The sequence below is a fragment of the Onychostoma macrolepis genome, chromosome 24 (genome assembly GCF_012432095.1).
Source record: "Onychostoma macrolepis isolate SWU-2019 chromosome 24, ASM1243209v1, whole genome shotgun sequence".
Taxonomy (NCBI): Eukaryota; Metazoa; Chordata; class Actinopteri; order Cypriniformes; family Cyprinidae; genus Onychostoma; species Onychostoma macrolepis.
In genome coordinates this window covers 10,465,317-10,483,477 of record NC_081178.1, presented here as the reverse complement: position 1 = coordinate 10,483,477, position 18,161 = coordinate 10,465,317, and the positions used below count along the sequence as shown (strand labels likewise).

Below are 18,161 nucleotides of genomic sequence, written 5' to 3'. Positions count from 1 at the left end.
GTCCAAATAGCCTAAAGGCCTGGTTTCACAGACAGGGTTTAGACTAAACCAGGATTAGGCCATATAAGTAATTTTTATAAACGTGCCTTAGAAAAAACATATTATTGGTGTCCATCTTGAGACAAAATAAAGGCATTGATATATTTTAAGATCAATCTGTTCCTGTGGTTTAGTGGTAGAGCATTGCATTAGTAGTGCAAAAGGTTGTGGGTTCAATTCCCAGGGAACACACATACTAATAAAAAAATGTATAGCCTGAATGTACAGTAAGTTGCTTTGGATAAAAGTGTCTGCTAAATGTATCAATCAGTGCATGTTTCTTTCAGTTGAAACAGCTCAGACTTACAGTTTAGTCTGGGACTTGGCATTAAGCCTTGTCTTTGAAACTGGGGAAAAGTGAAATCTGCTTTGCTTATTATTACAAATGGTAATGATAATCAGTGAATGAGTTGACTAGCCTACCGCTCGGACCAATTCAGTCTGATTCGTGAGCCGACTCACTCAGGCCGGTAATGAATGAGTAATAGAAAAGATCCGACTCAAAATAACCATTCGCCCACGAATCGGACAGAGCACACAAATAACAGTGATGTAAACAAATGTGTCTGCATCTGGGATTCAATCAAACCTCTTATTAAACATTTTGAGGGTAAAATAATAACAAAAATGCTTCTGAAATATACTCTCAGCATTAATAAGACTGAAAATTGCAGTAAAACTTCAAAATAATTGTACATTTCCCTTAATCACTCTGCAAAGTGCAACTGAGGTTTACTGAGCAAAATATTGAACAAGTGGTGAATAAAATGGAAGGGAAAATCAATCCTAATTAAGATTTTTTTCTTGTCAGTAATCAAGAGGGATTGCTGGACAAGCATTCTGCTTATTCTGCGAGGATTAATAGGCACAGAGCAGGATTCCTAATTATTTTATGTAGAAATACTAGAGGTCATCAATTAGACTCATTAGCCCCACTGGCTTAAGGCAAGAAGCCTGATTGTAGTGTTGCATTGCTTAAGGGTGTGCTATGCAGATGCACATACATAATATTGACTTGAATAAAATAATTGTGATGAACCACTCTATTGTGTAGGCAGGGGGGGAATGTGTTCTATAAAGATGTGATGTTTGTTTCCAGACAAAGGCAAAATATTCAGCCACCACAATTATAAATCTTGTCATGGAGTGATGCTTATCTCGATCCATTATAGCAATGTAATTTAAATCTGTAATAAAATCTAAACAGTTTTAATTAACTCTGCTGATTAAAACAGAAACCAATATAGTGCATAACTTGTATGATAAATTCATCTTTAGCCTAATGTCTCTCAGGTTTTTGGCACAAGCTCAGTTTGATCATGGTGCTGGTTGTAGTAGTCCGTCAGTTGGAGGGAGTAACATGTTTCATGGATGGCTTGTCATCTGCTGTATAAATCAACTGACGGTGCTGGAAAATGCATTATCTCCTGGAGAGATTATGACAAGGCCAATTCATAACTGTGAATTGATTTTCTTAAATGCTGGCTGCAATATGGCAGTGTATTCAGAGCATGTTGTGGTGGTTAGCATAATCGAGGGTTTAGGTTCCTAAAATAGTAATCACAAAATATAATCAGCAAATCCGAAAGACCTCAGTATATTGAATAGAACACATTTTGTTCCAGGTAATGCGTCAGTGCTTAACAAAATGGGTTCACACAATATCACTAAAGGCATATATTAATTATACAGGTGCATCTCAATAAATTAGAATGTTGTGAAAAAGTTCATTTTTTCTTGTAACTTATTTCAAAAAGTAAAACTTTCATATATTTTAGATTCATTACATGTAAAATAAAACATTTCAAAAAAAATTTTGTTTTAATTTTGAGGATTAGAGCTTACAGCTCACGAAAGTCAAAAATCAGTATCTCAAAATATTAGAATATTTACATTTGAGTTTCAATTAATGACCATCCATACAGTATAAATTCCGGGTATCTCTTGTTCTTTGAAACCACAATAATGGGGAAGACTGCTGACTTGGCAATGGTCCAGAAGACGATCACTGACGCCCTCCATAAAGAGGGTAAGTCACAGAGGGTCATTACTGAAAGGTGTGGCTGTTTACAGAGTGCTGTATCAAAGCATATTAAATGCAAAGTTGACTGGAAGGAAGAATTTGGGTAGGAAAAGGTGCACAAGCAACAGGGATGACCGCAAGCTTGAGAATACAGTCAAGCAAAGCCGATTCAAACACTTGGGAGAGCTTCACAAGGAGAAAACTGAAGCTGGAGTCAGTGCATCAAGAGTCACCACGCTTCAGGAAAAGGGCTACCAAGCCACTTCTGAACCAGAGACAACGTCAGAAGCATCTTACCTGGGCTGTGGAGAAAAATAACTGGACTGTTGCTCAGTGGTCCAAAGTCCTCTTTTCAGATGAAAGTAAATTTTGCATTTCATTTGGAAATCAAGGTCCCAGAGTCTGAAGGAAGAGTGGAGAGGCAGAGAATCCATGTTGCTTGAAGTCCAGTGTGAAGTTTCCACAGTCTGTGATGATTTGGGCAGCCATGTCATCTGCTGGTGTTGGTCCAATGTGTTTTCTGAAGTCCACAGTCAACGCAGCCATCTACCAGGAAATTTTAGAGCACTTCATGCTTCCTTCTGTTGACAAGCTTTATGGAGATGCTGATTTTATTTTCCAGCAGGACTTGGCACCTGCCCACACTGCCAACGGTACCAAAAGCTGGTTCAATGACCATCGTGTTACTGTGCTTGATTGGCCAGCAAACTCGCCTGACCTGAACCTGTCAAGAGGAAGATGAGAGACACCAGACCCAACAATGCAGATGAGCTGAAGGCCACTGTCAAAGAAACCTGGGCTTCCATACCACCTCAGCAGTGCCACAAACTGATCACCTCCATGCAACGCAGAATTGAGGCAGTAATTAAAGCAAAAGGAGCCCCTACCAAGTATTGAGTACATATCCAGTAAATGAACATACTTTCCAGAAGGCCAACAATTCACTAAAAATGTTTTTTTTTATTGGTCTTATGAAGTATTCTAATTTGTTGAGAGTCTATGTGCACTGAATTTATTTAATACACAAGTTTCACAATTTGAGTTGAATTACTGAAATAAATGAACTTTTCCACAACATTCTAATTTATTGAGATGCACCTGTATATTTTAATACAATATTATTGTTAGAGGTGGTGGATGAGGAGGTATATTACTAACCAGATAAGTTATAATGGTTGTGGCATAGCTTGTAAAATCACAGCATAAATAACCTTCATCATGGCACCAGAAAAATATTCTTAAACGGTATTAAAGGAAAAGTTCACCCAGAAGTTGAAGAGTTTGTTTGTTCAGTGGAGAAATTTAACATTACATCACTTTCTCACCAATGAATCCTCTGCAGTGAATGGGTGCCGTCAGAATGAGAGTGCAAACAGATAAAAACACCACAATAATCCACAAGTAATACACACGACTCCAGTCCATCAATTAATGTCCTGACTCCTGAGAAGTGAAAAGCTTTGTAAGAAACATGTCTTTCCATAATAAAAGGTGGACATACCAAATATTAAAGTTAAAAGTGGATAAAAACAGTACGACTTACTTCATCTGATATTTGTTGTGCAGAGCAACCATCTGCATGTTTCATGAACATTATGAAATGAAATCATGTTTTGGAGGCAAAAAAATTCAATATTTTAAAAAATCTATATTTTCAGATCTGTCAGGTGTTCTAAATTTTGGCCTACACTGTAGAATAAGATTTATTTAGCCAGATATTGCCATGACTAATTAAAATATGGTCCATAAAGGGCATAAATTAGTCAATGCCGTTCCCCTGCGGCCTCAAATCTACAGCTGACCAAAGCTTGTCTTTAAGATGCCTTGAGCTCATTAAGCACCAAGAACATCTTTATTAATTGACAAGACAATCGTTTAATTAAAAACCCAGAGCCCTGTCATTCTGCCAGGCTGAGAGGACATTTGAGCAGGATGCTTGTGACTGGTGACTCAGAGGTTAACCGTGACAGCAGCCTGGCAGCCGTATTGACTTCTAGGTAATTATACTTAAGTGGTGACTAGAGGAGGCAAATGGCAGTAACAGATTATCTGTTTTGAGGGGATGCATTCTTAGAATCAATAAGAGTCCATTTGTGGAAATACGGCAATTTAGGGGAAAATACACCCCTGTTCTTGGTCCTAACAGAAGTCATTTGCCCCTGCTACCATACTGTAGGTCTTTATTTTTTTTTTTCCAAATCTCTCATAGTTAAATTAGGAAATAAAACAGAGGGATAAATAGAGAAAACAGTAGACATCAACAGCCTCTCTAAAAAGCAGTTGTACCTGTGTGACTAAAAATAAAGTTTGTTTTCCTGTGTCTGAAAACAACATATTAAAAATGAGGACGAGAAATGATTTTAACAGGACATGCACTACCATTCAAAATGTTTGGGTCAGTAATTTTTTTAATAATTTAAATCATTATCATTTTTTAAAATCATTAAATCATAAAATTGACCAAAAGTGAAGTAAAATACACAGCTAAGACATTTATAATGTTACGAAAGATTTCTAAAATATATGCTGTTCTTTTGAACTTTCTATTTATTGAAAGTTTCCAAAAAAATATTAAGCACAGCTGTTTCTTGAGCACCAAATCGGCATATTAGAATAATTTCTGAAGGATCATGTGACACTGAGACTGGAGTAACGGCTGTTGAAAATGTAGCTTTGCCATCACAGAAATAAATTACATTTTAAAATATAATAGAACACAGTTATATCAAATGCTAATAATATTTCACAATATGCAGCAAATATGCACAAAATGCAGTCTTGGTTAGCATAAAAAAATATTTCAAAAACACTAAACAATAGGACAAAAATGAAGAAAAACAGTAGTGTATGAACATTTTAACTGCTATTGTACTGCTATTTTTTATTTGCATGTTTTCATGTGGTAGCCTACAGACACGCTGCCCTTCCGGCTCATCCAGTAATTACTAATTACATTAATTCTGGTACGAGCATCCAGTCACCAGCTGATGTCAGCCCACAGAGCCAATACCTTTTGGGACAGGGACGCTGTTGGGGAAGTCAATGACCTCTCTAAGTGATGAGAGAGAGCAGAATGAGATTGCAACTCGGGCCATTCAGGTCTCAGAGGGGTCGTAAATAGATTTGCTTGTTAAAGAAGTACTTTTCCCTGGCTGATTTTACCGCACTTACACTTTCCTCAAGCCCTTCCTACTCTGGTTCTTTCCTCAATTTGCACACAAACACCCTAGAAGATGAAAAAACATTTCTTGTGACGGATGGGAAAGACTCCTCTCAAATGTAGCCGACACTCGGCTTGCCCGATTTACAGGGCCAAATCACTTAGACTAACTCTTACAGTCAATCAATTGCATTTACATCTATTGCGACTCGGCCAACCAGACTCTCCCTAGGAGACAGCCATTAATTGGCTTGTGCAGCGGTATGGACCACTGATCAATCCCAATCAACCCATGTGAAACGTTCATAATAGAGCACTAATACTTATGCAAGCCTAGCCAAACTCACACTTACAATATCCCAGAAGTGAATTATAGCAAAAGATGATACAGGTCAATTATCAGTTGGGTTGGATATACGAGTTATTGGAGATGGAAGTATATGCGTATAGATTTGAACACAGAGACTCTTAAATGGATCCCAGGCACTCCCTCTCCTTAATGTTCCCTTAATCTCAAATTGCCAAACCGTAGGCTTTAATCCAATCAGCAAAGAGCTTGTTCTCATTTACCCAGAAGGCTTGAGGGGCTCAACATACATCTGTGATGGGGTGAGCCATGACGGGATGGTGTCTTTCACCCTATACATGTCATTTTTCACAGCTTGAGTTTTCCCTCTTGCCCTCTTTAGAGACCTCCATTCGAAGGAACCTAGAAGGAAAGATGATGAAATAAGTCAATACCAGCTATCAATGGATTTTTCTGTTTTAAGACGCTAAAGCAATCTACATTTTATGATTGCTCAGAAATAATCCACTCATAGGATTAATTCAATTAAAATCAAGCTTATTTTAGGTACAGTAATGCTCAGTGGAACCAAATGTGCTCTGAGATTTAATAACCCATTGACACGTCGTTTTCAACTAGCTTGTGCTCTTGACAATAAGAGTACATGCTAATAAGGAAATATGTTCTTTGGGTCAAAGTTCATAGGTCAGGTCATCCTAAGGTGGCACAAATGAACAGTACAAGTGTTCTGTTGAAACATTCGGCTGCTAGTCAGATTTCCAATAGAGTTCCAACTCTCATCTCAGGCTGGGGTCTCAGAGTGGTAAAAGTGTCACAAAAAACGTGAATACATTTAAAGCCAATCTCTTAAAAAGGGTCGCAGCATCTGTTGACACAAAGCAATAACATTAGATCCCTTTGGATCCACCTCTTTTCGCAGGAAAGCACAGTTCAGTCCTTTAATGTGAACCATGCATGCCCTAAACCTGATGCCGCTGATTACTTCTGGGCAATTAAGCGCACTGATAGAATGAACTCAGTGTGACTTGGATGCTTGAGCTGAAAAGAAGACAAGACAGAGAGGGGGAGAAACAGTGAGCAGCAGATGATGAGAGCGGAGAGTTATGTGATGTTCTGGCAGAGCTTGCAGACTGGGCCCATTGTCCGGGCTTGCAAAATCAGCACTACCCCATTCCTCTGGCCCAGTTAAGACTTACTTTCTGCAAGCTGGCCGGTAGTACACTCAGCTTCCTCGTTTTTCGTGATTGCCTGACATTTCTTTTCTCTTCTCTGCTGCCGGTGCTTCCTGCCAGATCTCCTTAATACCTCCGCTGACAAGGGTCCTAGTAATAACGCAGCTGCCTTTTTATTGATAATGTGTCACAGAATATCTCAGTGTCGTTATCGAACACTCAAGGAGCAGAATGGCATTTTCAGTGGGAAATAAGTAATCGATAGGGAACAGCAAATTAAGTAATAGCATTTTTGCGTCGATGCATATTACAGCTCAGTTAACAGCCTTCGGATCGGCAAGGCTCCGCACTGCTGGATGAACAGATCAATCCGCACACAGAGCTGACGTCTCGCTTTGACAACATAATTAGTTATCATACAGAGAAACGTGTTTGAGGACAATATGAAAACCTCCCTCGGATATTCAGCTCATAGATCAGAACCATGAAGAGGCGGTCAGGGAAACCATGTGATCCACTATGAGGAAAACAACTTTTTTTAAATAAAGAGAGATGAATAACTGAGATGAAGGGTGTCAGATGAGAAGACATGATTTTGTTAATGGGAGGTCTGACAGGAAACAGGATACATCTATTTATGTATTCACATCATTTTGCTGTCAATCCTAAATCACTTTGTTTTATTTCTAAAAAGGTAGTTGTATTATTTTATGGTACTTTAAATTTATATAAACTGGAATTCTCGATTCTGATTGGTCAATTGAAGCCTTCTGTGGTCAAATATTTTTGTATAATTACTTCAAAACTGTTTTATAATAGTTCTAAGTCATCTCTCGCAGACTTTCTCTTTTCACGTAATAAAAAAAAAATTCAAATCAGTATTTATGTCTTTATTTATAGCAGTGCAATAAGCAGGATAAAGTACAATAAGATGATTATTATTGCAAAATAAACCCCCAAAAGGGTCATTAAAGCTCAATGCAAAGAACATCTAGTGACCTGCTGAATATGCATTATCCTTTACATGAAATTCACTTGTATAAATGTGATATTGTTATGAAAGTCGTTGACCATCCAGAACTACATTAAACTTACATTAGGATCAGTTGAGACAACTGAGGTCCCAGGGTACCTAGAAGACTTTTAGTTAAATTTGTTGAAACTATAAACAGAAAAAAATACAATAAAATGATTTAAAAATAAAAATGTCTCCTGTCTAAAAAGTTGCTTACCTATACCATGGGTCATAAATGAAACTGACAAATCCATCTGTTTATACTGCAGCATGATTGTATTATAGCCTACTGATAAATTGACATACAATCTCCAGGTCTGTATATCATCAATTTTGTTTCAACCCTATGAACGGAGACATAATAATTCGGCTGTGTCTTTTTGGTTCTCTAAATTGCATATTATTCAAGGTGTTTTCACCTCAACCATTGACCCAATCACGCTTAAATCATTTTATACACTAAAACTATGTGTTTGTGACCTGCCCCATCATCCACCTTATAACTAGAGAACGCGTGTCGACCCTGAGACGTGTTTCACTTAATAAAGGAGGTGATGAACATCTGCGCCCTGTTCGATTACCTGCAGTACATCCCAGCCAGCCACGCGCTCGCAAGTGGAGGCGCGTGTCACTCTCTCTCTCCAGAATTCAGAGGCGCTTTTCAGAGTGTCAGACCAGCTCGGTGGAAATCATGTTTTTGAACACTATGAAGAAGAGACTCTTCCAATAAACGTTAAAAAAAAGGCGCCTGACTGGAACAAGTCTGTTTGAAGTTCCCTCCATCATCTACTCAAGAGAAACACGCGAGGATGCGCGCGGCAGTCGTAATCCTTTGTGCTTTGACATTCCTCGTGTCGTGCAGCCATGGCGCGAGAGTTGTGAGTGGTAAGTTTCAGTTTATTTAGTATGATGATGCTGTTTTCATTCATATAATTTCTTTCAGAATTTAAAGCAGGTAAGATAAATGTATCAAAATATTCAGTTACTTGTGGTAAAATTGTGCTCGAAGGATAGCTGTTAGTCAAGTTTAAAGGCATAGTTCAGCCAAAAAATATCATTTAATAATCCTCAAATTGTCTCAAACATGAATGACTTTGTTAGGCTGAAAGGAGAAGTTAAGCAGAATGACATCCTCAGTCACCATTCACTTTCACTATAGAAAATTATGTAAAGATGGTGACCAAAACTGACATTCTCCATAACATAACTTCACAGTCATACATTTTTGGAACAAGGATCAGGATGAGTAAATGATGACATTTTCATTTTGGATGAACTGTCCCTTTAAGTATTATTTTAAACCCACTGTCACACCAATAGTCTGTATTAGAATTATGAGTGTTTTATTTTTTTATTTTTTTAAGTTATATTTACTTTTGATAAAATCTATGCATTTCTTTCATCTGTATAATTTCTCAAATTGATTTTCTGTCAACTTCAAAATTCCATAATTTTTCATAATGCTTTTAAATGCTCATTCTTATTCACTTCTACTACTTAATTTATAATTAAAGTGTCTCTCATAAACGTTATGATTGTATTGTAAAATCTTACAGATCAGCTCATAGCTTTCTCTTCCCCAAAGATGATTTGTCTCGAAGATCATTCTTGTAGCTTGTCTCCAACCTGTCTTAATAAAGCGATGGGATGAAAAAAAGAAAATGATTATGAAAGAAAAAATGAGAGAGACTGTTAAGGATAAAAATAGGTTTGTCATACATGTGTAAACTAAAAGGATGCACCGAGGGGGAATTGAAATCAGTTGAGCAGTTCTTTGAGATGAGATCGGGGTTTAACAAAGGTGAAAAGAAAGTGGCAGTTTTGAAGAACGGAACTGCCAGAACATTTAATGCTGGAAGGAGTAAAACTGTGCTACACAGACAGGAATTGAGGAAGAAAGCAAAGGAAATTGGTAGAGAAAATGCTGAGTCCAGTTTTCCCCCAGTTAAACCCGGCCCATTACTGGGCTCAGATTGATGATAAAGCAGATCTGGACCAAGCAATTATTTAAAGTACCTCCCGGGCAGAGAGCTAATGTTATTATTAGACTTTTAACAGTCTGTGTATTAATCACAGTTCTCTTCGCTGGGCCTATCAGTGTATCTTAAGTGTTTTCTATAATAGAAGTGCTTTGTTTATGATTTAATAATAATTCCATGCATTTTCCCCTCTTAGCTTGCAAGCCTTTAAATGAGCGTCCTTTAAACATCCAAATCTCTCTCTCTCTATCTATCTATCTATCTATCTGTACTCTACTGGAGCAAATGTTACGCAGAACAATAAATCGCTAAAAATACTGTATTATCTTCAGGTCAGACAGTGTGTCAAGGCAGTCCCGAGCAGCCGTGCTATAAGATCGCTTACTTCAGGGACGTGTCGAGTCGTGTTGCATTCTGGGAGGCTCAGCATGCGTGTGACATGGATGGCGGTTCGTTGCTGAGCATTGAGAACACTGCAGAGCAGAAGCACATTGAACATCTTCTGCAGGAACTCAGCGTCTCCGCTTCCACCGGTGCTTCCAGCGGGTCAGGCATCACAGACGGAGACTTCTGGATCGGGCTGACACGCGTGGAGGACGAGACCGCACAGGAGCCTGGCAGCTTCGCCTCGTGTCCTAACCTGTACAGGTGGACAGATGGAATTGTCTCACAGTTTAGGTGAGATGTGACTGATCTGTGGCCTTTTCAAGGAGAGATTTTACCTCAGGTAAACAGTCATTAAAATTAGCATTTCTGTTGTACAGAAACTGGTATGCTGATGAACCATCCTGTGGAGGAGAAGCTTGCGTGGTGATGTATCACCAGCCTACAGCTCTCGCCGGGCCTGGCGGGCCGTATCTTTACCAGTGGAATGATGATAGGTGCAATATGAAGCACAATTTCATCTGCAAGTATGAACCAGGTAGGTGATTTGCATTGTGAACTTTTTTATATGACTGTCAAAAGTGACCTGATTAACTTGAATTCACCCTACTAAAATGGTTTAGCTTACAATGTTTGTTTTGTTGTTCTGAGCAGAAAGTTACCTGGTAAAAGTGCAGAGCGACACGCCTGGAGGGCCTGATGTTGGTAAGCAGCCACGTGTCAAATCCGTCATTATTTAACTTGAAGAGTTACAGATGTGTTGACAATAATCTGTTAATGTGCCCTCCAGATCTTTCCTCAGAAGAACAAGAAGAGAAGAGAACATCTCCTGTCAATCAGGATGAGAACCCTCTACTTATAATGCCAGGGCCCTCAAGTAACATTAGATTTTCAATTATTTAAATGAATATTCAGTAAAGTTCAATAAAGTTCAGTTAAGCTCAGCATTTGTGGTATAATGTTGATTACCACAAAAATGTTCAATTTGTTCTTTCTCTCCTTTTTTATTTATTTTTTTAAATCAGTGACTCAGGTTTGTATAAAATGTAGGTGAATGAGCCCAATGTTTAAATTTTAAAATACTTTTATCAATAGAAGATTTAAACTATATGTATGTTAGAGGTTAGATTTTAGTGCGACGAAAATGCTTTTCTGTGTAAAGTTACTTAATTTCCATGGCAGCAGAATGTCACACTAAACCCTAAAATCAACTATAAAAACAATTTATTTAAAAGTTTCATTAAACAAATGATTATAACACAAGATTTAACAGAATATTTATTTAAGGTCCCATTCATAAGTTTAGGGTCAGAATGACTTAAAACAAATTAGAAAATAAATAAATAAATACCTTTTTTATTCAGCAAGGACACATTAAATTGATCAAAACTGACATTTCTAATGTTACAAAAGATTTCTATTTCAAATAATTGCTGTTTTTGGACTTTCTAATAATCAAAGAATCATAAAAATATATCATGGCTTACACAAAATATTGATAATAATGAAAAACATTTATAATAAGAAGAAATATTATTTGTTCTCCAATTTTAATATATATAATGTGACACTGAAGACTGGAGTAATGCCTGCTGAAAATTCACTTTTGCCATCACAGGAATAAATTACATTTTAAACTAATAAAATACAAAAAAGTTATGTTAAATTGTAATAATATTTCACAATATTACTGTTTTTACTGTATTTTTGATCAAATAAAGACTACCATGGTTAGCATAAGAGACTTCTTTCAAATTCAAAAAAATGACAATTTCAAACTTTTAAACTGTGACTTTTTGTAAGTGCTTTTATGAAAGTATAAGCTTCACATTTCTGCTTTTAAATCTTTTAAAAAATGGCCCTATTCACTTCTGTTGCCTCATTGTAACCCTTGATTTTTTTTTGCATTTTTCAGAAAAAAAGGTGAGTGAAAATGATATTTTTGCAGTAGTCAACATTAAACCACAAATGCTGTCTATTGAGTTTCACTCATACTGAACCCAGAATTCAACTCAAAATAAATGCCTGTATGAGAATGGAAGTCAAAGTGTGTTTTTTTTTTTCTTCTTTCCCAGGTATGCTGCTAATCTACGTGATTATCCCTACCATCCCTCTCCTCTTGCTGATCCTGGTGGCTTCAGGAACGTGCTGTTTCCAGATGTTGAGCAAGAGGTGAGCCATTAAGATCAAATCACTGTAAACGCTGTCAGACTAATGCTAATGCGATGTCCTATTATGCACAGTATCATCCAAATACTGCGACACATCAGGAAGTCAGTGTCTCACTAACAGCCTTTGCGTCTTGATTAATCAGGTTTTCAGCTCACTAGTCGAGACCTGACACCATCCTCTGTTTTTCTCTCTAACCCAGAGGTTTTACCGTGATTAATTAGATTCAGCTGTTTATAACTGTGCCTGGCAAAACAGCTCAGCCCAAACTAATCACCATCAACACTGTTATTACAGTGCACATTTGGCATATTTAAAGGGGGGAGGGGTTTGCCTGACACATCACGTCACACTGCATAGGAGACAGAGTCCAACTCGACTTCTATTCCCATCAATATCCCGATCGGTAGGGAACTGCTGAAGCAAGCCATTCCCGTCCTCCGCTCCCGCCCCTCAACATAGAGCATGAAACACAGTTCATCTCCCTTTAACCCTCGGCCCGTGCTTGACAGGACATTATATAGTGGCTTATTTGTGTAATTTATTATGTTTATACGGCTGACGCTCCCACAGAGTGATGTCTTTTTAACATATTTCCGATCACTGTGGCAGACGAGGGGATCCTCAGACAATGCATTTAATCACTGGCAACGACTGAGTGCGCTCTATACGGTAAAAGGCTTTCTGGAGCGAGTTCAAAGCTTTTGGATGAACGTCTCAACTCCTTAACAGATGATGCTTCTCTGTTTTACGATGTTTGCCACTTGTTCTCATGATTAAATACCATCATAAGACCAGGAGGAGTCACATAACAGCTGCTTTGCTTCGGTTTGCTTATTGTGTATACCTTTAAATGGTCTTCCATGCATTGTGGTCTTTAACTTTAGAGACATGGAGATTCACATGGGGAAATCGGCCTGATTCACAATGCACAGACAAACAATACATATGTCAGATATTAACAGATTACAATATAACAGTATATATTAACACATCTACCCATAGAGGGTGCATATTTCATTAAAAAATGAAAATTTTGTCATCATCAACTCATCCTCGTATCATTCCAAAACTGTAGGATTTTCTTTTTATTAATGAATAATTTTATTTTATTTAATGCATTTTCATTTTCTTAACAGTAAACCACGGACCAAAACGAGCGTTAACCAATCAACTCTCTGGATCTCCAAGACGCCAAAGATAGACAGTGGCATGGAGGTTTAAAGATTCGGACAGCTCCATTTCTCTAGCTTTGTCATCTATGTTGCTTGATCAGCAACATTCTCGTCTGGTGGCTAGTTTAGTGTATGATTTATTAATACTAGCTACAAGTTACATTCATATTGCATTTCTGTACAAATCTTGTGCTCTCACAAATTCTACAAGTTTCCGTCTCACTCCCATGACCTTCTTCTCCATTTAATTTTTCTTGTCAGATAGTCTGACGTGAAGTTACCGAGGTTTGCTTAGGGAGGGTGAATACTAATTGGCACCAAACACAGTGAGCAATTAAATTACTGTAATTAAAGCAAGTACAAGTGGGAACCACATAAAAAGAGGAATTAAGAGTTCCTTGTGACAGCGAATAGGGACATACAAACTGAAGCTAGTGACACAGTAAAGAAATTAATCACTAAAAGAACATAAAAAGACAGCCTCATAGGTTTTTGGAGAATTAGCGTAATGTGTCTCATTCAAGAAATGAGAGGCCTATTTAATCACAAACATTTCTCAAGCATTGCCAATGATGGCACAATATCATGTATAGTTATGTGCATACAATTAATAATTTGGTAGCAAAAGATTTATTTTGAAACATATGCAATCATTCTTTAAATGACCAGAATCATTGGCTTATATAGTGATTGTTCTGCTCTGCAGCTTATTAGGATGTTGTCATAAAGAAAAAAAGATGAATTCATAAAAATGTACATATTTTTGTATGATGTGACTGCAAAGCTGCTTTAAGCTGCCACTGTTATATATGCAGTTTTTTGCATGTGAATATTTTATCATCCCCTTTTACAATACTGCATATAGAAAATATCAATGCTAAAAGTATTAAACTGGTTTGCGTCATAGTGATATTGTATCAGATACCAAAATTAGTCAGTTAGACGTCTGGTTGTACAGGAATATGTGTTTCTGTGAGCGTGGGTAATATTGAGTGTTTGAATTTAAAATGTACTTTTTTATATTTTTGAGACAGGAATTGGACGTGTACAAATTGATTAAAAATATTTAATTGCGAAGATGTTTCAGTATGTTTTTATGGCTCTAAAATCATGCCACATTAATGCTTAATCACAAACAAAAACTCAGAGTCTTTTGAGTTACTGGATTTATTTTGAAATCTGTTTTGTGATGCATCACGGAACAAAAAAATCGGTATATAGGTTCTTATCGATAAACCACTGTTAATGTGATTAGCAGATATTGAATATTAATAGCATTATCTTGTAATCACATACAAAAAAAAAACACTGCTCCTCAAACACTTTTGCAAGTTTCTTTCGCAAGAAAAAAAATACCTTACACACACAGATCAAAGCTCATTTCTCCAGATTTCCTCCTGGCAATTACACCATTTGTATTTGTTTATGAGAAACACGCTTCTGGCCATGAATTTAAATAGACGCGGAGATCAGAAAGCTTTCAGGGGGTCCAGCTGGCAGGCAGAGTTAGAGCCAGACATAAGACAAATGAACTGGACCGCATTAACACCAAAAAGATGTGGTACTTTGTATGCGATTTACCCTGGTCTGCAATTAGTGACAGCATAGACTTTAAAGCATACTGCTAATTACGGAGCCAATTAAACTAATCAGTCCTCTGCTTCGACAGGAGAACTCACGTCACACACTCAGGATCTGGTAATTATAGATATGACTGTAATCACTACACTGGAGGCACAGGGTAGAATTAAAGAAACAAACCCTTTCCCATCTGGAGAGGGGGGTGATTTTAGCCTATTAGAGATACAACACAAGCATCTCATTCTCCACCCGACCAAGATACAAACAGCTCTTCATCGCTCTGTTAGAACTGGAATACGGTTAGTTTATGATGGAAATGGGGAGGTTCACCCTCATCCCATCCTGCAAGCTGGAAATAAGCTGTCTTCTAAATGTCAGTTTGGTTATGGCAATGATAATCAGTGTTTGTAATTGCACTCAAGTAATTGCACTTCATTAATCAATTTAATGTTAAAAAAAGGCTTAATAAACTGTGGAAATAACTATTAATTGTATTTTTATAGTAAAATACTGTTCAATTTAGTTTTTGGATGTGAAAAGCAAGTCATCGTAGTTTGTGGTGAAAATAATTTATTTTATTTATGTACATTATGGGTTTATGTTACATCTTACGTTGCTAAATTAATATTAATTATTAATATTAATTTTGGTGTTGTGTTACCATAACGGTGTTAAGTATTTGTGTGCATGACACTTGCATTGCAAATTATATTCTCAGCAAAACACTTGGAGTGAAAAGTGAAATTGAAAGATTAAAACATTAACAATATTTAGTAGATTGTAAAAATGGTAAGAAATGATTATTGGAGTACCTATTTTAGTCTTTTTACTTCAAAATTTCACATTTAACACTGTTATTTTGTTTCTTTGTAATTAATTGTGCAATTTAGTAGCAATTTCGGAGGGAAAATTGTTTCAATACAAATTTATAGTTTTTGGAAGTGAAAAACCATAAGATTTGCATAATTCCTTAGTGTTTCTACAAGGCTTTCTCAATTACCACCTGTTTTTTTTATTTGTTTTTTTTTTTGGTAGTTTTATCAATTAAAAATTTTGTAAGGTATATAAACATTATATCAGTTAATGAAATAGGCTATATATGTTTGTTTTTTTCAATCTGTAAAACTCAAAATTCAACCGATTTTTTATGGTAATTTTTTTTGATAATGAATTTATAAACAGATTTATTTATTTACTTTTTACAGTGATATGGATGTGTCCACTGTTCATATAGTTTTATTTAATTCACCTGAAATTGTATATAAGACACATAATGAGCATAGACGTTGAGGGAGACGTGTCCAATATTCAGAGTACTGTTCAATCAATTTGGCTTTTCAATGACAGATTATTCAATTTTTGATAAAAGCAATTTAAATAAAAGCCCACTGCTACTATCCAGTAGTATCAAACCAACTATCTGTCACAATTTGCTGCTGCATAAGCTTTAGCCAAATGTGAGACTGAAAAGCACTGCAAAGCACAAATGATTAACAATTTGGGAAGACGTTTTAATATACATCTCAAGATCAAGGTTACAAATGTTAATAATGACAATGTCTTTTAGTTTTAAAAATCACATCAACCAAGAGTTTAAATGCATTAGCACATAATCTGAGGGCATTATAGATAATTAAATCTCCTTGCAGGCAATCAAGGGCTTATTAGCGCTCCTCACAACCTTTCACCCAGCGTTCCATCTTACGCCCATTACAGTAACTATCCCAGGTGTCCCTGCAGACACAAAGATCAACATTACTATCAAAAATGCACATGCACAACAGATCAATACACTAGATATAATGCAGTGATAGACATAGCTTGAGGCCAAATTTCTAAAGGGACAAATAACCTTTGTTAATGTAGACAAATAAGCTTTGTCAGTTGTGCCCAAGGATATATGCAATGAATACTTGCCATGATTTCAGTCCTTGGGCTTTCACAATGAGCTTTGCACATTCAACTGAAGCTTTCAGGTCATCCTGAAGCAAATCTATGGGAATCGATGAGAAACATGTATAAACAAAAATATAATATCAAAGTTTAAAAGCATAGATATAGTCGAGTCAAAAAGTCAAAAAAAAAGATTTTTTTACACACATTTTTCTCATTATAAACTATATTCTCAGCATAATACTTGTGAAAGTTACAATATGTAAATGATATTTAGTATACTGTTTAAAAAAAAAAAAGATTTTTCAAAGATTACCAACAATTTCTAACTTTTAATTATTAGTGAAATTTGCTAGCAATTTCTGAGTGAAGTTTTTTTTTATTCTAAAACTTAAATGTACATTTATATATACAATTTTGAATCAGATTTTTCAGACCCCCCACTGTATGTTTTACAAAATTACAGGTAGCAACATCCAAATAATTTTTGTCCATTTTTAACTACTAGGCCTAGTCCACTTTAATACAAATAGTGTTCAGCATGTTTTTTGGTCACATGAAATCCATTTAAAGGTAATAAAGTACCTGAACAGGGAACTTTGCACTCGTTCTTTCCACCTGGAGTGCCGTCATCGCACCATTTGAAACTGTTTATCTGGAAGATCCCATAGTCTTTCCCGGTGTCAGCTGAACGCACTCTTTGGGTCTTAAACCTGCTTTCCCAGTAGGCCGTGCACACATCTGTTGAAATTAAGTTCAAAACCAAAGGGAATAAAATATATCATGACCAGTTTTACAATAGGTCTACATTATATGTTTACTGAAGATTTTTAAGTGGATTTAGTTAATACAATCAGATATGCTAAACATTGCAAGTCAGTACTGAAATTACAAATAACAAAGTACCCACAGTTGCCAAGCGAGAATCCCTCAAAGCCATCGAGTCCCTCTTGCCTGAAGATACGGACAACATCACAGCGACCCAGCGTGCGGCTCTCACACGAGCACAGCCACATCAGACACAAGACTGCAATCGCCACCTTCATATTTGCACTGCTGCTCAGAAAATCAGTCAATACCTGCTATCTGAAGAGGAGTTCAGATGGAGGGTGGAAGCTGTAGAGTGGGATTATTTATAAGCCAAATGAAAGGTTTGTGTCGCAACCAATTTTTCACAAGTGCATGTAGTTTGCAGTTGCTTCAGATATGGCTGTTGAGGCAATAACTGACTTGAGGCAATGGCTGTTCTATTTTTACTTCTAGA

The 18,161-nt window shown here is 36.7% G+C and overlaps 2 protein-coding genes and 1 long non-coding RNA gene across 3 annotated transcripts; 1 reads left to right on the top strand and 2 right to left on the bottom strand.

Moving 5' to 3' along the window:
• Positions 1-4,623: 4,623 nt before the first annotated feature.
• LOC131533449 (uncharacterized) lies at positions 4,624-9,656 on the bottom strand. Its single transcript, XR_009269111.1, has 3 exons — positions 9,436-9,656; positions 9,271-9,342; positions 4,624-5,931 (listed from the first exon to the last, which is right to left on the bottom strand). It is a non-coding gene; the product is annotated as an uncharacterized LOC131533449 (long non-coding RNA).
• chodl (chondrolectin) lies at positions 8,274-14,500 on the top strand. Its single transcript, XM_058765782.1, has 7 exons — positions 8,274-8,601; positions 10,028-10,373; positions 10,460-10,617; positions 10,734-10,784; positions 10,870-10,956; positions 12,155-12,251; positions 13,388-14,500. The coding sequence occupies exons 1-7, from the start codon at positions 8,526-8,528 to the stop codon at positions 13,470-13,472; spliced, it is 900 nt and encodes a 299-aa protein (XP_058621765.1). The 5' UTR covers positions 8,274-8,525; the 3' UTR covers positions 13,473-14,500.
• Positions 14,501-16,494: 1,994 nt separating this feature from the next.
• Positions 16,495-18,013, bottom strand: lyz (lysozyme). Its single transcript, XM_058765783.1, has 4 exons — positions 17,808-18,013; positions 17,483-17,638; positions 16,922-16,997; positions 16,495-16,738 (listed from the first exon to the last, which is right to left on the bottom strand). The coding sequence occupies exons 1-4, from the start codon at positions 17,941-17,943 to the stop codon at positions 16,669-16,671; spliced, it is 438 nt and encodes a 145-aa protein (XP_058621766.1). The 5' UTR covers positions 17,944-18,013; the 3' UTR covers positions 16,495-16,668.
• Between the last annotated feature and the right edge of the window lie 148 nt (positions 18,014-18,161).